Source organism: Cyberlindnera jadinii (assembly GCF_001661405.1).
Source record: "Cyberlindnera jadinii NRRL Y-1542 unplaced genomic scaffold CYBJAscaffold_6, whole genome shotgun sequence".
Taxonomy (NCBI): domain Eukaryota; kingdom Fungi; phylum Ascomycota; class Saccharomycetes; order Phaffomycetales; family Wickerhamomycetaceae; genus Williopsis; species Williopsis jadinii.
In genome coordinates, this window is record NW_017963657.1 from 395056 (window position 1) to 420668 (window position 25613).

General features: G+C 43.6%; 13 protein-coding genes across 13 annotated transcripts; 6 read left to right on the top strand and 7 right to left on the bottom strand.

Moving 5' to 3' along the window:
* The first annotated feature begins 275 nt into the window (after positions 1–275).
* Positions 276–2247, top strand: CYBJADRAFT_167660 (uncharacterized protein). The gene has a single exon (XM_020215021.1). It carries the CDS (start codon positions 709–711, stop codon positions 2218–2220), a length of 1512 nt encoding a protein of 503 aa, XP_020070669.1. The 5' UTR covers positions 276–708; the 3' UTR covers positions 2221–2247.
* Positions 2248–2431: 184 nt separating this feature from the next.
* CYBJADRAFT_167662 (uncharacterized protein) lies at positions 2432–4215 on the bottom strand. The gene is given in 2 exon segments (XM_020215022.1): positions 2432–3670; positions 3689–4215. 2 exon segments carry the CDS (start codon positions 4190–4192, stop codon positions 2552–2554), a joined length of 1623 nt encoding a protein of 540 aa, XP_020070670.1. The 5' UTR covers positions 4193–4215; the 3' UTR covers positions 2432–2551.
* A 2776-nt stretch (positions 4216–6991) lies between these two features.
* On the bottom strand, positions 6992–8233 carry SFP1 (zinc-coordinating transcription factor SFP1; the record flags this gene model as incomplete). Its single annotated transcript, XM_020213689.1, has 1 exon — positions 6992–8233. The coding sequence occupies one exon, from the start codon at positions 8231–8233 to the stop codon at positions 6992–6994; it is 1242 nt and encodes a 413-aa protein (XP_020070671.1).
* Positions 8234–9928: 1695 nt separating this feature from the next.
* YET3 (Yet3p) lies at positions 9929–10486 on the top strand (the record flags this gene model as incomplete). The annotated part of the gene is made up of 1 exon (XM_020212684.1): positions 9929–10486. The coding sequence occupies one exon, from the start codon at positions 9929–9931 to the stop codon at positions 10484–10486; it is 558 nt and encodes a 185-aa protein (XP_020070672.1).
* Positions 10487–10554: 68 nt separating this feature from the next.
* On the bottom strand, positions 10555–12453 carry DUS3 (tRNA dihydrouridine synthase DUS3; the record flags this gene model as incomplete). Its single annotated transcript, XM_020212697.1, has 1 exon — positions 10555–12453. The coding sequence occupies one exon, from the start codon at positions 12451–12453 to the stop codon at positions 10555–10557; it is 1899 nt and encodes a 632-aa protein (XP_020070673.1).
* Positions 12454–12735: 282 nt separating this feature from the next.
* On the top strand, positions 12736–13955 carry DUS4 (tRNA dihydrouridine synthase). Its single transcript, XM_020215023.1, has one exon. It carries the CDS (start codon positions 12873–12875, stop codon positions 13893–13895), a length of 1023 nt encoding a protein of 340 aa, XP_020070674.1. The 5' UTR covers positions 12736–12872; the 3' UTR covers positions 13896–13955.
* A 709-nt stretch (positions 13956–14664) lies between these two features.
* On the bottom strand, positions 14665–15024 carry RPL31B (60S ribosomal protein eL31; the record flags this gene model as incomplete). Its single annotated transcript, XM_020212670.1, has 1 exon — positions 14665–15024. One exon carries the CDS (start codon positions 15022–15024, stop codon positions 14665–14667), a length of 360 nt encoding a protein of 119 aa, XP_020070675.1.
* Positions 15025–15345: 321 nt separating this feature from the next.
* Positions 15346–16284, bottom strand: CYBJADRAFT_162441 (uncharacterized protein; the record flags this gene model as incomplete). The annotated part of the gene is made up of 1 exon (XM_020213690.1): positions 15346–16284. The coding sequence occupies one exon, from the start codon at positions 16282–16284 to the stop codon at positions 15346–15348; it is 939 nt and encodes a 312-aa protein (XP_020070676.1).
* Positions 16285–16529: 245 nt separating this feature from the next.
* Positions 16530–18291, top strand: RXT3 (Rxt3p; the record flags this gene model as incomplete). Its single annotated transcript, XM_020217139.1, has 1 exon — positions 16530–18291. One exon carries the CDS (start codon positions 16530–16532, stop codon positions 18180–18182), a length of 1653 nt encoding a protein of 550 aa, XP_020070677.1. The 3' UTR covers positions 18183–18291.
* A 755-nt stretch (positions 18292–19046) lies between these two features.
* Positions 19047–19754, top strand: GAG1 (Gag1p; the record flags this gene model as incomplete). The annotated part of the gene is made up of 1 exon (XM_020216420.1): positions 19047–19754. The coding sequence occupies one exon, from the start codon at positions 19047–19049 to the stop codon at positions 19752–19754; it is 708 nt and encodes a 235-aa protein (XP_020070678.1).
* Positions 19755–19806: 52 nt separating this feature from the next.
* Positions 19807–20181, bottom strand: BLS1 (Bls1p). The gene has a single exon (XM_020217983.1). The coding sequence runs from the start codon at positions 20147–20149 to the stop codon at positions 19859–19861; it is 291 nt and encodes a 96-aa protein (XP_020070679.1). The 5' UTR covers positions 20150–20181; the 3' UTR covers positions 19807–19858.
* Positions 20182–20285: 104 nt separating this feature from the next.
* VAM6 (Vam6p) lies at positions 20286–22700 on the top strand (the record flags this gene model as incomplete). Its single annotated transcript, XM_020217140.1, has 1 exon — positions 20286–22700. The coding sequence occupies one exon, from the start codon at positions 20286–20288 to the stop codon at positions 22698–22700; it is 2415 nt and encodes an 804-aa protein (XP_020070680.1).
* UTP21 (rRNA-processing protein UTP21) lies at positions 22675–25484 on the bottom strand. The gene has a single exon (XM_020215024.1). The coding sequence runs from the start codon at positions 25438–25440 to the stop codon at positions 22720–22722; it is 2721 nt and encodes a 906-aa protein (XP_020070681.1). The 5' UTR covers positions 25441–25484; the 3' UTR covers positions 22675–22719.
* Positions 25485–25613: the final 129 nt, after the last annotated feature.

The following is a 25613-nucleotide window of genomic DNA, read 5'->3' on the forward strand; positions in this document are numbered from 1 at the left end:
AGTGTCGAACCACTTATGCATAATACAGCTATGACTATTTTCAACCACCTCCGGACATATTCTACTTCTCCTGGTCCCACTTGGAGACAACAATTAACTCAATTGGCTCCCAGAAGTGATGCTAAACACACGCTTACATCTCTGAAAGCACAACATACTAAGGACACACCTCCCGTGTGTGGTCATCACACACAGCTTCCATGCACTGTTGCCATATCTCTTACACCCAATTCCCAATACTCTCTCACTCAATTACTTCCTCGGTACTCAACTGCCCTACAGAGCACAAACTCCCTCGATGGAAGCTCCACAGTTGTTTTCTACCCATCGCGTGACGCTCATATTCAACCCCCAATTGCTGAGAGGGAACCAGCTTGAGACTCGAGTGAGATGTTCGGATGTTATCTGACACATCCAAAACTCTGTGGCTCGCCGCGCTAAAGTCGTAGTTCTGTTCAAATTTGCCGGCCGGAGATGAGCATCTCCGGCGGTTAGAGCCACTGTAAACTATGGCGTTTAAGCGGTCCGCCATATCTCATCGCGCCAATAATACTCAATTCGGACCTTCTCCCGCCCAGTGATGATGGTGAAGAGGTGGAAAGCAGTAGAGTCACGGTAGTGTGACGAATTCTTAGCCACTATAAAAGAGCGGAGAATTGTCTTCTGTGTTCTTCTTATTCAGTAGTTTGAATTTGTACACCAGATCAAATGACCCAACCACCTCAGAAGAAACAGAAGAAAGAGAAGAAGGTTCTTGTCCTTAACTTCTTTGAAGCTTTGACACCAGTGCTCCACTCCCCAGGCCAGTGGAGAAATCCAATTGACACCTCCAGGGACTACACCAAGGCCGAGTACTGGGTGAAAATCGCCCAGTTGGCTGAACGTGGTAAGATTCACTCTATATTCATTGGTGATTCTCTCGCTGTTTACGGTGGATACAAGTCAGAAGGCTGGGGTGGTCCATTCAACTACGAGGAAGCGGCAAAGTCTGGTAATAACTTCCCAAAGAATGATCCAACTGCTTACTTGGCTGCCGTTGCCATTTCGACCAAAAACGTGTCCCTTGGTATCACTTGTTCCACATTGACTGAACACCCATACCATTTCGCAAGAAGAATGGCCACTCTGGATCATATCTCAGGTGGTCGTGTGGGCTGGAACGTTGTCACATCTGTTCTCCCATCTGCTGGAAGACAGTTGGCTGACAACAACATCCACCCTGAGAAGGATTTGAGATACGAAAAGACCGATGAGTATCTCCAAGTGTTCTACGAGTTATTGCTGTCATCTTGGAGAGATGATGGTGTTGTCTTTGACAGAGAAAGAGGTGTCTTCTCTGAGCCAGACAGAATCAGAGAAATCAATTTTGACGGGAAGTACTTCAGAGTTCCAGGACCTCAAATCACTGAACCAACTGCCGGCAGAATTCCATTGATCATCCAAGCTGGTGCTTCTCCAAAGGGTAGACACCTTGGTGCTAAGCACGCTGAAGTTGTCTTCTTGCACGGTGATGTCCCAAGTGATGTTGTCAAACAAATTGAAGAAACAAGAGCTTTGGCAAAGGACGTCTATGGTAGAAACCCAGATCACCTCAAGTTTATCACTTTGGTCAAGGTTGTTGTCGGTAAGACACACGAAGAGGCACGCAAGAAGCACGAGGATGTTCTAAGATATCACGACTTGGATGGTGCACTTATCCAAGCCAGTACATTTATTGATTTTGGTAAGTTTGAATGGGATGAGGATCTTTCAAAGATTTCTGACCCAGCTGTTCAAGGAGTTGTCGCCAGTTTCAAGCACAAGAAGTATTACAAGGAAGGTGATATCATCACAAGACGTTATGTTGCTAAGAACGTGTACTTTGGTACCTACTTCTGGGGTTCTGCAGAGGAAGTTGCTGATCAGCTCGAGGAGTATGTCGAAAAAACTGGTATCGATGGTTTCAACTTCACCAGCGTTGTACACAACCAAACCTTTGAAGATATCGTGGACATTCTCGTCCCAGAGCTTCAAAAGAGAGGTCTTGCTCAGAAGGACTACGCTGTGGAAGGTGGCTCCTACAGAGAGCAAGTTTATGGCCAAGAAGGTCACAAATTTGTTCCAGAAGACCACTACGCTTATGGTTTGAGATGGCAGGCCGGTGAACCAAAGGCAGACTTTGAGAGTAGATTGGCCAAATTGAAGAAGCAGCAGGAAAGCTTGAAGATATATGCTGATTAGTAATGTTTAAATACTAATGCAACTTGCAGTTTGTTCTGAATTCTGTGAAGTAAGTAGAACCAAGCGAAAGATAAGACCATTAATACGAAGGACATTCTGAGGGAATACAGAATACAAGCTCTCGCTATCTTCGTAAGATTAGGAGCTTTGCTACGACAAAGGCTTACCAGTAAATATTTATTTTTATAAGATGATTATTTAAGTGATATCTCGGATATCACGAACTATTTCTTCAATGCATTGATAGACAACAAAATCTGAAGAAGTATTGAAACTCGAAGATAAGCCATGAGCTAAGTGATCATCTGTAACCATATATGGTGAAAATGGTCTAAAAGAGCATCAAAGCCAAGAGAACTAGAGTGCCTTGAACACTGTCCAGGATGTTCACAGCTGCATTGGCAGTCTCAAAGGATGATGTAGTGGCAGTTGTAGTGGCAGATTGGGACGTTGCACCAGTTGAGGTTTTTGTTTTTGTTGAAGCAGTGTTATCACCAGTGTTGTTAGAATCTCTTGTTGTGGTGGTGGTACCAGTGTAGTTAGAATCTCTTGTAGTTGTGGTGGTACCAGTGTTGTTAGAACCACCAGTAGTTGTGGTGGTACCGGTGTTGTTAGAGCCTCCATCTTCCGTGGCGCTCTTTGATGTCGTGGTAGTACTCGTGTGGTTGGAACCATTGTTGGTATTTCCATCACCGTCATCACTACCAGAGCCACTACCAGAGCCACTACCAGAGCCACTACCAGAGCCACTACCGGAGCCGCTGTCATCATCGTTTCCACCGTCATCACTACCAGAGCCACTACCGGAGCCGCTGTCATCATCGTTTCCACCGTTATCACTACCAGAACCACTACCGGAGCCGCTTCCATCGTTGTTGCCATCATCGCTACCTCCATTATCACCACCATCGCTACCTCCATTATCATCACCATCACCATCACCTGGCTCTGTTGATGTACCAATAATTGTCTGGTTAGCATAGTAGGTCTTGGTGATTGACTCACCACCAGATGGGTCATCAAATGTCACTATAAAGGTTGCGTTAATCATTTCTGTGGTGTCAATTGGAGGTGATTTCAAGTAGTCACCTTCAACAGCGATGTGCAAAACTTGGTTATTATCAAGACCAGGTTCATACACAACGTGTGCAGTTGGATTCAAGTCTTCTTTCGATGGTTCATCCTCAACTGTTGCATCTGCAGTGGATTCAGGTTGTTGGGACCCCTCTACTCCCACCACATAGACAGAAGTATCAATAGAATCTAGTGCCCATCCTTGACCTTCAATGTCAACACTGACAACCTTATACCCCTGGGCAAGGTCTAGCGACAGGTTATTTCTTGCATACATCTCAAAATATACTGTGGTGTTATCACCAAGAGAGGATGTGGTGACTGGAAGTGTGTCAATGTAGTCACCACCATCATCAGAGCCACCATCATCATCAGAGCCACCATCATCATCAGAATTACCCCAGTCAATGATTGTACTGGCGCTGTAAACAGCAGGCTTAGCGGAAATGCTGTAATACACTGCAAAGTAAGCCGTGAATTCAGTGGTTACATTGATGTCTTCTTCCTTAACATCAGCAACAACACTAAGAGAGAAGGTGTTGTAACCCCCAACCCCACCTGTTGAATTTATGGAGTAGAAGACCTGACCATCTCCAATAGTAGCCCCTTCCAAGTCGATCACCATGTCACCACCACTAACTGCACTGGCTTGAGTACTGACAGGAACCCAGTTACCATAGACATTAATATCTGTGATATTGGCTGCTGCAAAACCAGAAGCATCATCGGACCATTTACCACCTATACTGAGACCAAACTCCAGTTGACTGTTATCAATAGACATGGCTTGCACACTAGGCGGGTCTGAATCACTTGGAAGAGATCCATCTCCCGAGAACTGAGCAAAGGAGAAATTGCTTGAAAGAATACCAAGAAGCAACGTTTGTAGAGGTCTCATTTTGTGTTCCCCTTCAGAATGTTTACTTCCCTGTTATGTTTATAAGTGTCTGTAGACTTACCAACAGAATCTACAAATGCTTAAACTGTGTATCTATTGGAAGAGATGGCCCCCAATTTATATTCTTCGACAGATTGCACAGTTCTTGACGTGCCAATATAAAAGTACCACATATACTCATCTGTGCAGGGTCTCTCCAGATTGAAATGACCATTGTCCAATGACTTTACACAGTCATTCGGTCCACTCTTTCAGAAAGGTGATCGGACAACTGGGACTCTCCGTCACTTGTGGAGTGCATATTGTGTGTGTTTATTGTTAGCCTTACGCCGCAGCGAGGCAACAGCCCATTCAGTACATTCAGTTGGCAACACTGGAGGAAATCACACTAGAATAGTTAGGTCTGTGAATTGATTTGTTCTTAAAATAAAACACTCTCCATGCTTTAATATGGTGAAACACTACACAACACGCCAGTTCCACAAGTTAGGGTCCAGGGCAGCCTTCCCAAATTCTGTCGTAGTTTATGCAAACGTCACGCACTCACAAGCAGAACACATTTTTAATACCTTCACCCTGCGTAAATGGCACAGTCATATGGTCATACCTCTGCATAGTTGTTGGGTTTGGTGGGAGCTATGCGAGATTAAGCTTTAGGACACAGTGAGCAATGGGAACTAAGTGAAGAGAGGTGCATGGTTTGTTGCTTCCTGTCGAGTTAGTGTGATCTGCATCGCAAATAGGCGGTGGATCTTGAACCAGGACCTGGTTAATTGCATATGAGCCACGGCTCTGGTGATTTGCCTTGGTTAGAGTACCATGAAGATGTCATGTGAATGTTTCCCCACCATCGCAGACCTGGGAGCATCATACGAGATTCATGTGTTCTAATAGGTGAAGGTTTTAAAAAGAGTTCACACAGCTGAGAGAGACATGGTTGTTCTTGTGCTGAAGTGCTATAATGCTTGTGCTGAAGTGCTATAATGCTTGTGCAAGGAAGCGCATAATCCAGACCCACGTTTTGAAATACATCATGGACGCCGAAGGTGTGGAGGATACTAATACTCAGCACAATTCTTCTGTTCCTGAGATAGAGGGTTTGTCTATTAAGCTTGTAATTTGGTCTCAAGATGCAGTGCTAAACGAAACTAACATCTGTGCTAGGCACGATTCTTGGCCTAGATCTCAACAGCCATAAGCCTTGGTTCATAACACATACATCGTAGTTGACAGCGTCTTTCTGTTAGGTTACATGGAGAGAAATCGCAATCATTGCGTATCCCATGTACTCAATCGTGTGTCTATGTTTATAAATGTTAGGAATACACCGTTTGCATGTAAATACACAGTGACTTCAATGAGCAGTGCTTCTCACCTGTTCAGTAAAATTCGAATACATTGCGTTACATGTATATCACCAACTTTATAGTGCAGTAGGTCACTATAGGTCTCTCAGAACTTGCGCACATTTGTCAGTTGTTTTAGGGGAAGCGCATATATGTGAGATCTTTTAGGGGAAGTGCATGAGAGTCTATTGATAGAAGTTTTACTTGATGTTTGCTAGTCTACACGCTCACCAGCTTTTTAAAACAGAAACGTTTACAAGAGTGCTTACGCCAGTGGGAGCACATGAGCGAGCTATCCCATAAACCACGTGGCATTACTTTGTGTCAAAGCGAATATCAATGTTACAACACATCCTGTCGGAGGATAATGAGACCTTACAGTTGAAGCTAATTATCGCTTCCGTTGCCTCATGTATGTGCAATCTCAAGCCCCATCTTGACAGCCGAGGAATATTCCCGCTCTTGCCTTGGTGCGGTCAACATATACGCAAACTATACCTAATGACCCATGGACCGGGGAATGGAAAATTTAGCACATATGGCGTGTCCGCGTAATGATTTCGAAACCACTAATTGTTGTGCTGAATACTCTTCTTGGTATATAGGCTTGTGGCAAGTAGGCACACACTTGATATGAGTGTCGTTAACCATGTAATGTATGCTGATATTGCATTCGTGGTTTGTCCATGGCTAGAAGCTCTACATTAATTGGAACAACCAATTTCACAGAGGGACATATCTGCACACACATACTCAGAGCCCACTAGCTTACATGATACCGTCACTAAAGTCTTAGGGCAAATCAACACGCCTGACTCAGTGCATGACCAATATGGCTGGCTCTTCGCAAGCTCACAATCAGCAGTTGGTCAATCCCAGTGAATACGAGTCCTTCCCCCAGGACCGTCGAATCTCGAAGGGCATCATGCACTGGTGAGTTTCTTACAAACAAACCTTCAATGCTAGGTGCCGATAGTACTACAAAAGGGGAACATGCCCTACAACCTCACTCCTCTAAGACTCTTTATACTCATGATCCATATGCATATTTTCCAACAAGTATAGTATAGACGTAGAGAATAACGCATAACAAAACAAACATGCTATCACCGTCCCTAGTATTAAAGTTTGAATAGACAACCATATCCAAGCTTGAAAGCAGAAGTCTAAGGGAATCCGAGCCTGACCTCACCACTAGAAGAAAATATATAACACAAACCGTACACCGTGATTAAAACCTATCCGAGATCACAGTGAGCGAATACCGACAAAAGAGACAAAAGCAGACAACATAAAACAAAACAATCACAGACACCAGGAAGCAGCATTGACGCCAAAATATAAAACATAATCAACAAGGGAAAACAACCACCGAAGGGAGAGAGGGATGTTGATAATAGAGAAACAAACACATTATTATTGTTTTTTCCATGATCTAAAAGTTCAAAAGCCTTCAATGCGTGGTGTGACCTCTATGATACTTCAATCCGTTCAGGTTCTTATACCTCTTACCACAAACTTCACATCTGTAAGGCTTATCCTGCTCCAACCCGGCTCCATCATTTGGATCTATTATGGAGTAGGTGCCATCTGGATTCAAGTGTAATTTCTGGTTTTGATGTCCATGAATTCTGTGATATTTCAACCCGTTTTGGTTCTTATAAGTCTTATTACAACCTATAACAGGACACGTGAACGGCTTTTCAGAGCCTTGTGCAACGTACAAGTTCCGTGAGGGATCGTCTATGAACTGCTCCTCCTGCTCGTCATCTAGATCCATCGCAGAATCGTCGTTATCCAACGACATTGGGAATGGCGCTGATTGTTGTTGAGAATGTTGTGCAAATTGTGAATCATTGCCCACTGAAATGTCGAATTGACTATTATTGAGCTGTTGACCTGGACCTAGCCTCGACTGTTCTGGGATCTCAGCTAACCCTCCCTGGTGCGATAACGAGTCACGGATCTGGTTCATCTGCTGATTATCAAAGGACGGCTGCGTGAAACCAAATTGACTACGCTGCTGTTGAAGCTGTTGCTGCTGTTGTATACGTTGCTGCTGCTGGTGATGGTGGTGGTGATGATGATGTTGTACCTGCTGCTGACCATGCAATTGGCTCTGTATCTGATGCTGCTGGTTTTGTTGATTATGCTGCGGTTGAAGCTGTTGTTGACGCATCTGCTGTTGAATACCCATCTGGTTGTTAATGTTGTTGTGAATAAACACATCAGTCGTCGATACAGTATCAAAGTTTTGTATGGGTTTCGGTTGATGCGTTGGTGGCGTTGGAGAGATGTGCGATTCTTCGTAATGCTTGAGCAAATCGTGCAACGTCGGGAGCAACTGTCCACAACAGGAGTAGTCCTTACAGTAGTTTGCCTCTAAATCAGGGAGATATGAGGCCTGTAAAGGAGGAGACATGGATTGTTGGTAATTTTGGTTCTGCAAGTTCAGTTGGTTTTGCATCAGCACCTCATCCTTCAACCACGAGCCTATGGTGACGGAGCCCCACGATATACCACCGACACCTTGTGAATGCGCTACGGAGTCCCTTCTAAAGTTAGAGCGTCCGTTGACCGACTGCTGAAGGTGTGCCTGCTGCGGATGCAGCTGGCCAAATGCTGAGCCACGTCTCTGGTACGATATGTCAATGGGCTGTGACTCTGGAGCAGCGTTGAACATTCCGTTATTCATCGTCTAGTGTTTTCCTTTTGTTTTTTCTTTCTTTCCACGTCGACCTTGTTGGCGTGTAATTTCCCCCTTTGGTGATGGCGCAACCTTTGCAAGCGGAGATGATGATGAGATTGAAATTCACTGACAAATTCCAACAACGTACAGCTCTCCCGGTTATGGTTCTATACAAGGCACACACGAAAAAGACCACCAAACAGCAGAGACTTTAAATATCAACTGATTGAAAAATCGGTTTTGTAACTCCGGTGATTTGCGTTGCAGAGGGATGGAAGTGGAAACAACACAGCACTCAGAGCCCAACGATAAGACAACAACCGACTTCTATGGAAGGCAAATTAAACCGCCACAGCCAAAGAATCAAGGACCAAAATTCACCCGAAGATATAAGGCAGAGAAAGGAGAGGAAAATATGACTGTGTATTCCCTTCTCCGTATAACAGTGCAAATGGATGTTGTCCTCACTCTATTTTACCTTCAATCGTTCAAAGCTTCTACACCTGGGTAATGTATGGATGTATATAGACCTTGGACTGTTTTCCCCCCTGTGGTACTCTCTATATGTTAAGAGGAGGATGTGTGGGATTTGTAAAGGACTTGAACTCCCTGTTGCTTTTTTGGTTTTCGTGAGAAGAGGGTACTTTCCTGTATCTGGCGAGATTGAAAAATTGGTTTCGCCCGCCCAATTTTATCGTTTTGGGTACTTGGGAGGCCAATCACAGGGGGTACACTCCCGCCCCGGAAAGGGTAAATTCCGAGGGCATGCACCTGACGGTTGGGCAACACTCGAGGGCGTATGGACCAATAACAGTGGCGGAGTGGCTCTACCGGGATCGTCAGGGAAGGCCACAAATTGCACCGAACACCGAACTAGTGCTGCATACCGGATACATAGAAGTTATTCAGCATCTGGATTACCAATCAGGCTGACTCCAAGGAAGGTGAGGCAGGGGACGGTATAATCGCATGCTCCAGGTTGACCCCAATGCTGTTTAGCCTATTAAATTCCAAGAGATAAGGCACCGAATAGCACCAGTGTACCCAAAGCTGTGTTTTGGCACGATTCCGAAACCGATCCCATCGCCACTCAGGCACCGCCTGTACGTTTAAGGAATCCCGGTCATATGTGCACGGATATAGGTTCGCATGCAAAATGCCACCATACACTGACCCCCTTCCCAGATCCGTAGAAACGTAGCATGATTATGTGAAGGAATGGATTATTATTACCAGTTGCGTTATCAAGCTATGTCGTGTAAACAGTGGAGATCTGATTTAAGCGGGCCCTTGGAATTCGAACTAGTGGCGATGCCCAATGGCTTAACGGCATCGAATCAACGTCAACCTACGTCATACAAAATTAAACTGCGGTGCGGGCTGTTTCAAGTGCGCTCTTCTCATCGCTCTTCGTGTGCCTGAAATTCATGGGAGCACGACGCCATTGCCCGGTTCAGCTCGGCTGTGTGCTGTTCGCAAACTGGTGGAAGTTGACACCATCACAAAGGAAACAAAGGTTGCTAATTCGGTTTTTCGTGTGTGCCTTTGAGCGGGTGATTTATATAAGGCCTTCAAATTCTCTGATTGATAAATATATCAAGAGAGTTAAACAGCTAAAAAGGACAATAACAATACGTGGAATAAGGAGAAAGAACAATGGCGCTCTATTACAATCTGGTATTTGTTCTCCTTGTGGTTGAAATGGCACTGTTCACGTTGCTGTCACTGCCGTTGCCATCGTCTATCCGCCGCCCTCTTATTAAGAGCATCTCCCGTCCATTCCAAAGCAGGGAAGTGACGATTGCCACTAGGTGCATCCTGGTGTTTGTTCTTATTCTCTTCATCGATTCCGTGAACCGCGTCACGTCAATCAATGAGGAACTCCTCGCCTTTGCTGATTCTGAGACAGGTGCGAAGTTACAATCAACGTTTGTAACAGACCGCTCAGAGATCCAGGCTAGAAGATTCTATGCGCAGAGAAACTTGTATTTGACTGGGTTCACTTTGTTTTTGACGCTTATCGTTTCAAGAACCTACGGTTTGGTTGCTGAATTGCTCCAGTTGAAAGAGGACGTTAGATCTAAGCCTGACGCCGTCAGCTCCAATGAAAAGGTCAAGGCATTGGAAAAGGAGCTCCAAGCGAAAGAGGAGAAGATTGAAATCTTGAAAGTACAAGCGGAAAGTTTGCGCAAGGAGTACGATTCCGTTTCGGATCAATTGGTCTCTGAGAAATCTGCTACTGAGAAGAAGAATGACTGAATAGCGAGGTGAAGGAAGAAAAATGAACATAACTTCAATATGCTAATTAACAGAAACATCACTGTATATTAATTTCTGTTATTTTCGTAGGAAGAACTCTTGTGCTTTGGTGTGAATTTGAATCCGTCGTCTGCTGGTCCCAAGAACATTTCAGAAATCTTGATCCAATCTTTGTAATCATTACTACCCAGTAAAGTCTCGAGCTCGTTTCTTCCCTTCCAGTTTTGAGGTCTCTCGTTCAGTTTGATAGGGTATCTCTCCAAGATTCCGTATGGGATATATCTGTGGAAGAAACTCATAAACTCACAGAGATATCTTCTTGAAAGGTTTACTCCGTATTCATCTGAGCCCCAGTGCTCAAGGGCAAAGTTGGCATAAGTCTTAATCATCTCTAGTCTCTCAGTAGCTGACTTATCCTGATATTGTTTAGAGTCAACTTCCTCGAAGATCCATGGCTTGATCAATGCACCTCTGGCAACCATAACACTATCGATGTACTCGTTATCGGTTGCTCTGTACCAATCATCCCAGTTGTAGCAATCACCGTTTCCAACGAAATTGATTCTTTGGAAATCACGTCTGTCCTTATCATCAGCAACTTCGTGCTCGGCATCACGAAGTGCCTTACCAACTTCTGCAACGTAGTCCCAGTTAGCTTCCTTAGTGTATCTCTGTTGCCTAGATCTACCATGCAAGGTGATGGCAGCAGTTTGAGTCTCATTAACAACTCTCTTCACCAAGTTATGGGCAATTGGATGTTCATCTCTTGTACCCATACGGATTTTCAGCGTTGTTGGGATATCGCCAGAGCAGTAGTTCATGGATTGCAAAATTCTAATCAATCTGGCAGGTTGGTCTAAAAGACCAGAACCAGCACCTTGTCTGTATAACAGATCAATTGGACAACCAGAGTTCAAATTGAGCTCTGAAACGTTTGGACAGTATCTAGCGATGGCCTCAGCAGCCTTGGCACCTTGCCAGTGCTTTGCTGCTGCAATCTGGACACCAAATCCAGGGTACTCAGTACAGTGAGCCTTTGGAAGAGCCCATTCTGAGTTGGTACCTTGAATCAAAGGTAATGATAAAGCCATCTCGGAGTACGTGACATCTGCACCTAATGTGCGCATCAAACGACGGTATGGTAGATTACCAACTGTGGTTAAAGGTGAAACTATTTTCTTGTTCACCAAGTCCAACTTCTTCTTTTCTGAAGCGTAGAACTTTGTCTCTAAGTAATTGTTCATTGCCTCCTTCGTATCATCCTGTGCAGTTGAGTCCTCGTCATCATCTCTGTTTTTCTTTCTTGCAGCATCTTTCTTCTTGTTATCATCCTGAATATTGTTCATAATTTTACAAACCTCATCAGCATATTTGAATTCGAATTTCTTCTTCATCAACGCAAACTTCTGATCAGATGTGACACCATTGAGCTCATAATTGGTCTTCTCTGCCTCTTGCATCTTGACGTGGTCCTTTATCAAGTTCATATCAGAATCCATATGCGAGTGTAAGAAACGACACTTGAATCCTGCTGGACAGTATCCCAACGCATTGAATACAGGGCATACACCTTCAATCTCTGGTTTCTTGTGTGCAAGGTACTCTTTCACATCATGAACAAAGCGGCACTTCTCTGCACCGTATTTACACGTTCTATTGGCGTCAGGATCAATCAATGATGAACATAGCTTGTTTTCTTCTTCCTGTTGTTTCAGCTCACGGTTCTTGTTCTGACCTCTGGTTCTTTTACCCTTTTTACCATTAGAAGATGAGATCTCCTCGGTTCTATCTCCGTTCTGTTCAGCTGAATCATCATCAATCACTTCGACGGATTTGGCATCGACAATGAATTCCTTCTTGACATAGGCAATACCCTTCTTAGGTGTTTCAACCTCTACCGTTTTCGATTTCTTGGCATCTGGCCCATCAACAGGAGAGGCAGATCTCTTTAATGTGTCTTCAGTCATCCAATAAACTCCCAAAGAACAATTCTCTATGTTCTTTTATCCAATGGGGATTATCCACCTTGAAACTCATCGCTCTGGCACAGAAAATTTTCGGAACCACTATTAGTGCTCCTACCGCGTCCCGACGGCATCATTGGTGTATGGATGTACTGGATTTTCGGAGTTGTCTTATCAGGTCGCTTGGGAATTCCGGATTAGGAAAGTAAATCCCAGCTAGCGATCAAGAAAAATTTCGAGTCGATGAGTTAATCCAACGGGTGCTTCTGTCCAACGAGTGTTCAAGATTCCTTATCTGGATAGCCAATTATATCGTGATTTTTTGACACATTTGTCAAATAAAAGGAAACCAGTCCCCTGATATTTCTTAATCTTGATCCATTTGACGTTATATGATCCTGCGATCGAAGCCGAATATCAAAATGACCCAACTAACACCAAGAGACCCGGAGAACAACCCACTGAGAATATTCCAGAGATGCAAAGCTGAAGGAAGACCAGCACATATTGCTGGTCCAATGGTTCGTTACTCAAAACTGCCATTCAGAGCCCTTGTGCGTCATTACAACTGTGATATAGTCTACTCTCCGATGATCCTGGCTCGTGAATTCGTACGGAACGGTATAGCCAGACTTAGTGATTTCACCACCAACAACTTTGACGCTCCCCTCATTGTTCAGGTTGGTACAAACAATGTTACTGACCTTCTACGGTTCGTAGAGATGATACATCCATACGTTGATGCTATTGGCATCAACTGTGGTTGTCCCATCAAGGAACAAGTGAGAGAGGGTATTGGTGCTGCTCTAATGTCCGAGCCAGAACTCGTTGCCACTATGGTCAAGGCTGTCAAGGATAAATTTGGCTCCAAAGTGACCCTTGAGACAAAGATCAGAATCCATCCCGACATTGAAGAGACCATTGCATTTGTCAAGAAAGTTGAGGCTGCTGGTGCTGACTTTATAACTGTTCATGGACGTACCAAATCTACTAGATCTTCGCAGCCTGCTAATTTCGACGCCATTAAGACGGTTAAACAAGCTGTCAGTATCCCCGTTGTGGCAAACGGTGACTGCTTTTCACTTGAGGACTGCAACAGAATCGCAAAGATAACTGGATGTGATGGTGTGATGGCTGTTCGTGGTATACTGGCCAACCCAGCTCTCTTTGCCGGTTACAGCAAGGCGCCATGGGGATGTGTTGAGAGATTTGTAGAGTACGCAACGGCATTTGGGCTACCATATAGGCTCACACAGCATCATCTGGCATGTATGCTGGAAGGCCAAATCTCAAAAGCGCTATACAAAGAGTTGATGGAGTGTAAACATCTTGCACAGCTCATTGACTTCTTTGACGAGCATTTCATATTGAAGAGGCCTTGGGATGAGGGCTTCGGCCAAGTTATCGAGATCCAGTACAGAGTTTCAAGAGAGATTAGAATATGATCATCGGCCTCTAATAAATGTCAATGTTAAGATCTCCATTGTCTTCAATCATATGACCGCTATTCAGTAAAAGCCCTAACGGTAGGCCCAAATTTCGCGGCTAGAACTTTTTCCACGCCTACAGGAGCCTCCAAGATGCTGAAAAGAAAAATTTCAACACCAACCAGTTTTCTTTCCTCTTCTCATCATCGTCAAAAGGCATTGCGAAGAGGAATTATGAATGTGTAAGTATTAACTCGTGTCCATCAATTCATCGTACACACCAGTTGTCTTAAGGGATGAAAACTTTCTTTTTTATTTGAACCATATGAACAAAAGTCCAGGTAGATGTTATATCTTACCTTTTTGTGATGAACGGTTCGTTATGTCATAGTTACACTGATTATAACTGGTTGTACACGTTGTGTTGCGATAGATGGATTATTCACTTCAGACCATGTCTAACATGTGTTTAGCTTTGTTTTAGATAGCTCTATAATGTATACATTCTTCACTCCTCTGGAACTGCAACAAGTAGTGTTACTCTAGTCTTACTGTAGTGTTCATCCATTGTTTCTTTAGCCTTTGTTTGATCCTTCAAAAGAAGGTTAAAATACAATAACACAGAGTAGAATTGGATTCCTACTAATCAAACATCAATGTCTGAGTAGTGGGAAAAAACCAATTACTCCGTGGAAGAGCACTGTCTACACTACAATCCACTGATTCAAAAAACCATTGCAAATTAAAAATATCGTAATGTTTAGTTTTGTCGTAATCAAAAAAGCATTTAAGCCTCTTCTTCCTCCTCAACGACAACGGTGTTCAAACCCTTGACGGAAGCAACTTGGACTGGCTCGACGTAAGAGAACAACTTCTCAGTGGCATCCTCCTCCTCGTTTCTTCTTCTGGAGATTCTAACACGGAGCTTGAATGGAACACCCTTGATACCTCTCTTCCAGATCTCTTGGTTCAACTTTGGGTCGAGTCTAACATCGGAGGTACCGAGTTGCTTGAAGGCAAACTTCTTGATCTCCTTGACAGCAGTTGGAGCTCTCTTCTTGAAAGAGACACCGTGGAGTCTCTTGTGCAAGTTGATGGTGTATTCACGGGTGACAACGTCCTTCAAGGCAGATCTGTTAGAAGACATCTTTGATGAGTATATGGGGTATCAGTTGTGTTAATGGATTTGAACTGAACAAGTTGAAGAGTTTAAGAAATTTTTCGGTGATACTACTGGAAAATTTCATGGTGTCCAGGTGTTCTGAATTGAAGGTGCATCGATTTTCCAAAAAGCTGAAATAGTTGTGGTGCATACCATAAAGGTGTGACAACCAATGTGTATTGCAACCCTATTGGCAAGTCATGTGATCTTATTAGGGCAACAAAATATGTGTCATATGCTAGGTGTCCAGGGCCGTTCACATCCTAATGCAAACCTGTGATGGAAATCATCAATTATAACCAAGTGTTATTCAAATGTATACAATTTACTAGTCTTTGAAGTCCATATAGTGAACAGCTTACTCATAATATTGCTGATATCACCCTTTGTTTGCGATTGAAACGAATCTTTCCCATCAACTTCTCTCAATTGCAGTTCAAACAGTGCACATAATGAACACACGATTCTCCCCGTGATCATTTGATCTTTTACCTTTTCTAGAAGATCGTCTAGCTTCTCTATCTTAAGCTCATTGTCTATTCCTGTGTCTGGATTGTTCAAATCAAGAACAGGATTTGTCGTCTTTATCACTGTTGATAGTTCCTCGGAGAATTGCTCCAGGTGATCGAGGATTTGATTAAAGTATTCATCCGCAAGATCCCAGTCTCCCTTCATCAGACTAATAAGAGTGGCTAGTAATTTCATTCTGGCATTATGCTCAATTCCCTCCACCATTGTTAGAAAGGTGGCGTATTCTCTCTTGGCTATTAGCGTAGCACCCACGCCGTAACTCAACGCTGTAATTTGTTTCTTCAAAAACTCTTTGTACTCAAGGTCAGTGGACTTTACGAATTCCTGTCGAACTTCCCACAGCAGAAGGTAACTGTCGTTTAGCACGGTGATTGAAGGTCCCACTGCTCGAAGTCTTATCAACAACAGCTTCAGGCTAAATGGCACTTGCTCCGGAAATAGCAAGTTCTTTGTAGTTTGATCTATACTATGAGACTTCAGAAGAGAGTCAAATGCTGTCGATAGCCTCTTTGCCTCCTGCTGGGCTAACGAAAGCTCTTGTGCAAATAGCAAAGATGTGAGATGGATCTCCCAAAGGACAAAGAGATCGTTCAATCCTACTGTTTCAGACTCCAGGTCGTAACTTACAATACAATGCTTTGCTAGCTGTGATACTTTGATGAAGGACGAATATGGAGTGGTCTCGTTGTCGATGGATTCCATGATCTGCGCCATTCTTGATACGATAGCCTTTTGTGATTCACCGGGAGCAGTTAGCGATGGTGCTGGTGGTTGTAAGAACAAGCTTTCCCTTGTTATCGAGATGAATTGTCGTGTGCTGAGCATTGCAAGATCCTTCAATTGTAACACTGGACGTGTATGATGTACTGAACGTTCTCTATTCCACGTAGTCTCTCACTTGTTTACTTCATCCATGAGTTGTGTATGGGGCCCGAACTGCGTATTTTTTCTCGGGGGTAATGAGGGAAATCCCGGAAAACATCAACACAACAATTCCATCCACTCTAAGAGGAACAGGGTTCTGTATCCACAACACATTAAAGAAATCGATGTCAAACAACGATACCAATATCGCTAGAAATCCTCGAGGCAATCTCTCGTTTCTTATGGATGCTCCTGAGAAGTCCAATCCGTCTTCTGATGCGTCTGGAGTGGGACAAGGCACGGGTATTAGACTACCACCCATTTCATTCTTGAACAACATTACACAAGTCTCTGGATCCCAGGTTAAGATTCCAAAGCTGTTGAACAATATTGACAGTCCTATGTCACAACCAACGGTGACACAAACTGAAGCGTTTACCCCAGCTCAGTCACAGGCTCAAATTCAACAGCAACAGCAGCAACAGCAGCAGCAGCAGCAGCAACAACAACAACAACAACAACAACAACAACAACAACAACAACAACAACAACAAGCGGTAGAATCTCTGCCTATAGTTACGAGCAAACTCACTCCACCTGTCCAATTCACCTTTTCAACGCAGAAAACCAGTCCTCGTACCCTACCATTGAAAGAGGAGATTACAAAGCCTGATATTGATAGCGAAAGTGATGAGGAAATCATCAAATACTACGAGAAGAAGTACGGTATTAATGACTTCACAGACGAGGAAAAACATGATATTTTACAGCACGAGAGAAGAGCACGTATTGAGAAGCATAAGAATCCAAATTACAAGACTTATCTTTGCTATAGCATCATCAAAAGATTAAACGCTGTGAAGCCAACCAAACCAAGTGTTAAAGAAGAGGGCGCAAAGAAGAAGGAACCACCAAGCAAGAAGCAACCAGCACAATCCACTCCTGTTATCTCTACTGTATCTACTGTCTCAAAGAAAGCTGAGGCTCCGAGACCAACCGTTAAGAAAGACATCATCGTTGATAACTCTGATGTTTTAACGTATGCTTCAAAGTTCCCTAGAACCCACCTTGGTTCCTTGATATACACGCCGTTCCCGAGAAGGGAATCCTATAGACAATTGAACATCTTCAAGGATGTCAAGTTCTTGAACAATGACATTGTTCCACTCATTCCCGAGTTGAGGGAATACGTGAATAGCATCATCACAGTGCGTATTCCATCATGGCTGATTGGTGACTTGAAGAACAACAAGAACTACCAACACCGTGCGATTTGGGGTACGGATATCTATACCGATGATTCTGACATTCTGATGATCTTGAAGCACAATGGGTTCCTACCAGCTGTTGATGAGGAGCTGGAGCAAGAAGAGATCAAAATGAAGAAGCAAACACCGGGAAACTTGACGAACAAGAGCAACATCGTTCAAAGTGTCCCAAACTTTCGTCAGTTCGTCAACATCATTGGCGGTGACATCCACGTTGATCTCATCGTCCTACCACCGCTTGTCAAGTACACGGGTGTGTACCGCAACGGTGTTAACTCACGCTCGTGGAAGGGCCACGACGGTATGAGCCTGGCCCTCTACGGCGTACGGTACGGTGAGAAGGGAAGCTCCGTTGACGATATGAACGACGTTGGAACCAAGAAGAGAAGACTGGATGAGATTGTGGAACAATCCCAGAACGTCAAGGGAGAGGCTTGGAAGATTGATAAGACAGCATGGAAAAGAGTGAAGGAACAGTAGCGATGCTCTCCCTCTCATCCTACAAGTCAGCAATCTTCCTCCTAATCGACTATATAACATAATAAACTGTACTGTGTGTTCTTCTTTTCTTTCCACTTCTTCTTTTCCTCCACTGTCTCTCGCTCCTTCCAACTGTAAAAGCTCATCTCTGTAGAGAACTGTAAAATCAACACCTTCACCTTGAGCCTAGCGATGGTGTCACATTTGTGCCTGCCCCCTTCTCCCCCGCCCGGAACCCTGGAAGGAAAAACGCTGCGTTGGAAAAAGAAAGCGGAACACACCAAAGCTCCCGGGCGGCCTTGGAAGGTTGTGACTTTGCGTCTCTTCCTTCCATGGGAACTTCTTTTAGGATTTTCCGCAGCTTACTGGGACCATCAGTAAACTCCGCTGGGCTGGGGGACAAACTCTTGGTGGAAACTTTGGAGTAATTAGGCAGGCCCTGTGGCAGTTTACCGGGACTGCGCAAGTAGGCGAAAGTTATTTGGGACGGGGACATTAGGCAGGAAGACAGAGAAATTGCTGACGGGTATATTGATGGGAGATTTTATGAATTTCGATCTTTTCAGCCATAAGTGAACGACCATTAGGGTATTCGAGGAGTTTCTGGGACATCCACATAGACAAGGTAGTGTCGGAGGAAAGAACAGTACTCGTTGCAGTCATCTTAGTTGTTGTTTGTATATTTCTTCTCTTTGTTTCTGCGTGACTGTGAGAGAAAGAGTGACAGACAGACAGACAGGCACATAGGACGAGAAAAAGCTTCTTCATCCATCTCACTCTATAAGCCTTGCCATACTTCTCTCTTCGAGTTCTTGACTTTTGATGCATCACAGCTCATAGTTGCTCATCACAGCGATAGGTTAAATGTCGAAGGCTTCCCTCAGCAGACCAGCTACAAAGCAAAGCGTGAGGTCACAGAAGTCACAAGGTGTATCGAAGGAACAAGCGGAGCAAGCTCTACAACAACAGCAGGCGCAGTCGAAAAGTGGGTTTGTGAAGGCTGTAAAGACCCTCTTCTTGAGAGCATCGCTGAGTCTAAGTCTTGTTAGCCATAAGCTGAGGCAATTTGCAGAAGACGCCCTCAGTAGCGACGAAGTTGTTAATGAACTGTTCATCGTCACTTCAAGCAGTTCCCTGGATCCATCGGTATTGGAACAAAATTCCCCACAGAGTATAGCAGACGACACTACAAGTAACACTATGACTACAACAGCAATGGAAAGAGAAGACTCTGAGACGAACCTCGTCTTATGGTCAGAATTCGACGCTGTGAAGGAAGCCGATGCGCTCCGTCAAGGCGAGACCCCCTTCACGAAGGGCCCTGAAGTCTGGCAGAAGAGAAGAGCAGCCTGGACCAACGGTACCAGGGAACAGAAACTACAGGCAAAGCAACGCTGTCTTGATAACTCGTTAAAACTCTCAAAGGAAAACTACCCCGTGGTTTATAGTGCCTTGGTGGAACGCAATAAAACATTGAAGAAACCAATGAACTTGAAAGATGCTTTGAAAGTGATAAACTCAGGCTGGATTGCAAATAAGAAGTGGGAAAAGGCTGCACTTGGCCTCGGATAAAGTCATAGTCAGAACTACGGCACCATCTCCTGTCAACGCCATTATTTATAACGGCTCTTCATTCCTAATATTCTTCATCATACAGATCACTCTAATCCTAATACTCATAGCTGCTTATTCTCATGTATGATTCGCTGTGTAGTCTCTAGAACTCTCAACTCTTGGTCTATCATCTCTGCAGCGTGTTGTATATCCACGGTTCCTTTCTTACCCCGAACTGCACTCAGCATCTTTGAGTACTGTGATGTCAACGCTTCAACGTTTGCCTGCGCTTTCACAAGTGACTTCCTTTGAGATGCAATCACAATGTCAGCACGCCGTATCTGTTGAAGTTGGTGTGTGGCCTTGTTAGGATAGTTCAGCAGCTGCTGTAACGTTTCATGTGTTGATTCCATGGTTGTCTGTCCGCCTGTGTGCCTTGTTGTGGTGTTTGTGTGTGGTGAGGGAAATCAATTTTCAATTTCCTCACCTTATCGCAACTCCATGGGCAATTACGGTATAAATAGCTAAGAACAACAGCTCTTCGTCTATATGAAGCAACCGTTTATCACACAGATAGCGCAATCTCCACTGGAAGGATGGCCAAGCTCAGTGCTTCACACTGATAAGTTCACGCTTGTCGGGACATCAGATGGTCATATAGTACAGTACAGCGATACACTGCAATTACAAACATCCATCCCGGTTTCGAGAGCGCCTATAGAGCATATTAGTCAGATCTCGTCGAACTACGTCGTGTTGGCTGGTGGAGAAGTGACTGTGTATGATGAGACTTTTGATGAGTTGGAAAAACTGCCCTTTAAAGACATTCTGGCCCTTGATGTTAAGCATGGTAAGCAGCCATCGTTGGCGATAGCTACAAAGTACACATTGATTGTTTACACTTACTGGGATCATCTGGAGATGACTGCACAGCACAAGTTTGCAGAGAAGCTGGTGGCTGTTAAGTTTGTTGCCGATGGTGTAATAGCAGCGTCAAATACAAGCTTTTACCGTGTTAATGAGAATGATGAAAGTACAACAAAACTGGATGTTCCATCTTCAGGGTTTTCAATCCTAACAAAGAATGTTTCTATCTTGGACTCCTCTCAGGGCATCATATTGTCGAGGGGGTCATCCAAGCTACTCTACTCGAAGAAATTGGGCCCTAAAAGAATGACATTTACTGGTGATGCTCAAGCAATTGTGGAACCTTTCATTATTGCAAAGACTGGTAATCACATTCACGCATATGATATTCAAAGGAACAAGCACTGGTTTACCCAAAAGGTAGATAAGCTCTTGCTTGTTGCTACATATGATAGAGAAATAGTTACAGTCTCAAAGACTTCAATTTCCAAATTTGTGCTGAAACCAGACAAAGAGATCATCAATTCAATATCAGATATCCAAAGTGCCATTGACCTTATAAGTCAAATGAACTATCAAGAGAAGCATTTGAAGTTAAGGCAGTTACAAGTCCAACTGGCCACTGATCTTTTCAAAAGGGGAGATATATCCTCAGCAATGGACAAGTTCATCGAATTCTGCGCATGTCCTTTGGAAGTTATTGAACTTTACCCTCGCTATATTTCTCAAAGGGATATATCGATATCAAACGAGGACGAGCTCGATAAAAAATCAGTAGAACTACTGACATATTTCCTATCTGACTGCAGAAGAAAGATCTCCAAGCTGATTAATGCACCAGAGAATAAACTTCCATATAAAAATGGTTCACTTACGTTGGACCTGTTCACAGATTCTAATCATTCCATCGACGAAATCCGAACAGCTGTCGATACCACACTATTCAAGTGTTATACACTGATAAACCCTGGTTTGATTGGATCCCTTATTCGCGTTGACAACCACTGTGATCCTCAACTTGTTGTCACTACATTAAAGAAGGCCCATGCCGTGGATGAGCTCATTGATTTTTACTTTAAACGAGGCCTTCACGAAGAAGCTCTCCATATGCTTAGTGACACTTCAACTGACCAAGTGGTGAAATACTTACAAAGGCTCAAGAACGATAACTTGAACTTGATAATGAAATATGCTTCACCTGCTATTGATAAAGAAGAAGGGTACGGTATTCAAATTTTTATCAACTCACCATATTCGGATGAATTTGACAGATATACCGTGATGAAATACTTGGAGAAGCACGACACTCTAGAAAGAATGTTTCTTGAGTATATCGTCTATGAGCTTCATGAAAAGGCTACGATTTTCCATACGAAATTGGCGCTGCTATATCTTGAGAAACTGCAGCCAGATCCAGATGATCTTGTGTACAAGAAGATGTATAAGTTTCTCCAAATCGGGAACTATGACAAGAGAAATGTCTTGAGCAAGTTCCCATCGTCTGATTCTCCATCATTGATTCTTTTAAAATCTTTTATCTTGTCAGGAATGGGGTTGCATAAGCAAGTGCTCGACATCCAAGTCAATAGCCTTAAGAAACCAGCGTTGGCAATACAATACATTAGAGAACACAACACACAAGAACTGTTTTTGGAACTGCTGTCGTTGTTACAACGTAACAATGACAAAGATTCGACCTTACGTCTGTTGTCGTCTACCACAACGTCAACGCCAATCTCTGCTGTGCTTGATCTAATGCCAAGTTTCAAAGTACATGACTTGGAGAATTACCTTACAAAATCTATTCGTATACAGCAAAAGCAAAAGCGTATAGTGCAGCTAGAGAAGAATCTTTTAGATGTTGAAAGAGTATCCACTGCTTTGGATTTGATGCAAAAGGAAAATCAGAAAGTCAATGTCGATCAAAGCACAATGTGCGAGATATGTGGAAGAAGAATTGGAGGAAGTGTACTTCTTTGGGATGCTGGCGAACAACACGTTAGACATTTCGGTTGCAAGAAACCTACAAAGAATAACAAACTGAATATCTTATCAATGACTGACTACGATGATGAGAAGGATTTGGTAGTGTCTTGAAATTATAAATGGACATTTTTTATACAGTTGTTAAGAGGTTGATAACACCAGAACAATACTTGATAAGTTCATCGAATTTTTCAGTCTTTCCCTTATGGGCATCGTACCAGCCATCTAATGCCAATGAACATGCTTCATCTTCGACTGTATGTAGCACATCACTATGATTCTTCATCAACATTGACATCCACGCTTCAATAAGATCAACATTGATGTTAGACTTGTATCCTTGAGTCAAGGCCTCGATGAAGTAGGTCATTTCAGTCAAATTGACCGTGTTGATGGACTTAATTTCCAAATCCGTAACTGCGGGTGGTGCCTGAGCGAAGAAGTTGAGGAAGGAGGTGTAGTCCTTTGTACCTGAGCACACTCTCAACAATTTGGTGAATTCACTTTCAAATCTTCCATTTAAAGGCTTCAACTCTTGTAGATGTGACTCAGAGGATCCATCATCGACATTATCACCAATATGGGCCGACTTGCCCTCTCTACCGGATGCATCGTCACCAACAGCAGATCCTGAGAGTTGAAGGAAGAATGGTGCAGACTTTGGTTTCTTTGGTGCTTCCTTCGGCTTGTTACGCAGCTTGATCGTGTCCAAGTTTAGCAAAGTAGTGAACTTTGATCTTGGACCAAGAGAAAGTGTTATGAGGTCATCGCTGATCTGATCCATGGACTCATAATGGTTGCTATACTTCTCTCTGTCCCCACCATCATCGAATGCACCATCTAACAAAGTAGAAGCAGCAGTAGTTGCACAGAGTGTCACATCGACAAACTCTTCTTCTTCGATGTTTCTTGTCGACACCGGTCTAAACTGCGCACGATTGGTCCAAAGACTTATACCAACTTTAGATACATGTGTTGTTGCAAGGAAATCACCCAATGGAGAGAATCTGACATTTGTTGTAACATGTGGTAATCTCATACCATCAATGCATGACCCTGTTGGAATGTCCCATGTACGGATAGTTGAGTCTAGAGATGAGGAAACAATCCAACGTCCGTCAGGTGAGAAGTCCAACGAAGTGATTCTGTTCGAGTGGCCCCAAAACACTCTCACAACCTTCTGTGTGACCGAATCAACGACAACAATGGACAAGTCGTCCAATGCCATAGCAAAGAGGTCAGAAGTTCTATGATAAACCATCGTAGTTATTGGTGATCCCAAATCCAGTTTACCAAGATACTTAGATTCTGAAAAGTTGTAGAATCCAACGATACCGTCCAGGCCACATGAAACCATCTTTCTATTCATGCCGTCGAGGGCCAATCCTGTCACGGTCTTCTTATGCAACTGGTATTTCTTTCTCAGTATACCACTCTGGAGGTTATACACACCAATTCCACCATTTGCAGATCCAACAAGTGCAAAGTTACCACATGGTGATATCGCAACAGCCTTCACTGTACCCTCATCAATGGTGCTCAACTTGTGTCTTCCTACTCTGTTATTCTGAGAACTCCATGTACGAGCAACAACATCACCTTGATGGGCAGATACTACATTTTCCCATTCTCCAACCCTGTTGTTTTCAATTGCCAACGATATGGTCTCTGGGAACTTCTCTTTAGAACCACCCTCTCTTTTACCATCAGTTCTCTTCTGGGCTCTTTGAGACATTTCTTGGGACTGTGCGTCTTTTCTCAGGGAAAACTTCCACACGGTACGGTCTGCTGAACCAGAGATGATATAGTGGCCAGCTTCATCTGCGAATTGGAAAGTAGTAACAGGCGCAGCGTGCCCACCTCTTGATCTCAAGTGTCTTGGAGGAGAAACAACAGCATCGTTGGAAGAAAGGGATGGATCAAAGACAAACTCTTTCAATTGATTGTCACCACCATTGGTGACAATGATGGGTTGACCATTGAGGAATTGAGCTTTAGAAACACCACCATGACTCTCTTTATGAGCATTCACAACGTGAATACGTGTCTTTCTATTCAGGTCATAAAAGCCCAAAGTACCGTTAGCATGGCCTGCAACAAGATGTGCTGGACCATCTGTTCTGAAAGATACGCTGGTCACACTGTGAGCAGTGTTGATTGTACGTAAGATCTTGCCCTTCTTCAGGTTGTACAAGATGATCTCACCAGTTGTCGTACCAATAGCCACAATGTCCAGAGCTGGTGCACATTCCACGGTTGTCAGTGTATATGGTAATTCAGCCATGTAGATCAACTTGCCGGAATGGACATTGATGATCTGAAGACCTGTTGTTGTTAAGACAACAATCTTGTTTAGATAAGTAGGAGGATGGACTAATCCGGTGATCTCAGAGGAGATTGGGATCGTGGTGTATAACTCAGTGGCATATTTTGATCCTTGATTCTTTTTAAAGACGTAAATCGTCTCGTCTGAGGCACCAACGAGGTATTCACCAAACACCAGGAGTCTCTTTATTGGCTCTGCAACTTCAATGGAATGCTCCAGTTGACCTCTTCTGAAGATACCAATGGTGTTGCCATATGCAGCGTATAGGTAATGGAAATGAGCAGTCAACGCAGTAATGGCAGTTGGTAGCTCACCCTTTGTGACAAACAACAGGTGTAGAGTGTTTGCATCGTAGATCTGGAAAGCACGGCCGACGGAAGTTGCAATGTAGAAAGTCGAACCAAGAGTTCCCACTGCAAATGGTAAATCAGTTGTTGTTTGACCAATGGTTCTGAAGGGAGTAAAGATACGAGGTTTCACCACGTTCTTTGACGACTCCAGTTTCCTTCTCTTATCACTTTGCATGTTCAATCGTTGGTAAAGCTAAGCAGTTAAAAACACCACGGAATGTATACAAATGAGAATACGAACATGAACTCGAACAAGAGCCGAAAGCACCAAAAAGGTGCGATGAGCTTGGAAAAATTATCATCGGTATGGCCACGACACCATCCGTACACCTAGTCATCCGTACACCT

Excerpts from the sequence above, each read along its gene's own strand:
- CYBJADRAFT_167660 (XM_020215021.1), top strand. The coding sequence starts at position 709 with ATGACCCAACCACCTCAGAAGAAACAGAAGAAAGAGAAGAAGGTTCTT.
- CYBJADRAFT_167662 (XM_020215022.1), bottom strand. The coding sequence starts at position 4,192 with ATGAGACCTCTACAAACGTTGCTTCTTGGTATTCTTTCAAGCAATTTC.
- DUS4 (XM_020215023.1), top strand. The coding sequence starts at position 12,873 with ATGACCCAACTAACACCAAGAGACCCGGAGAACAACCCACTGAGAATA.
- BLS1 (XM_020217983.1), bottom strand. The coding sequence starts at position 20,149 with ATGGAATCAACACATGAAACGTTACAGCAGCTGCTGAACTATCCTAAC.
- UTP21 (XM_020215024.1), bottom strand. The coding sequence starts at position 25,440 with ATGCAAAGTGATAAGAGAAGGAAACTGGAGTCGTCAAAGAACGTGGTG.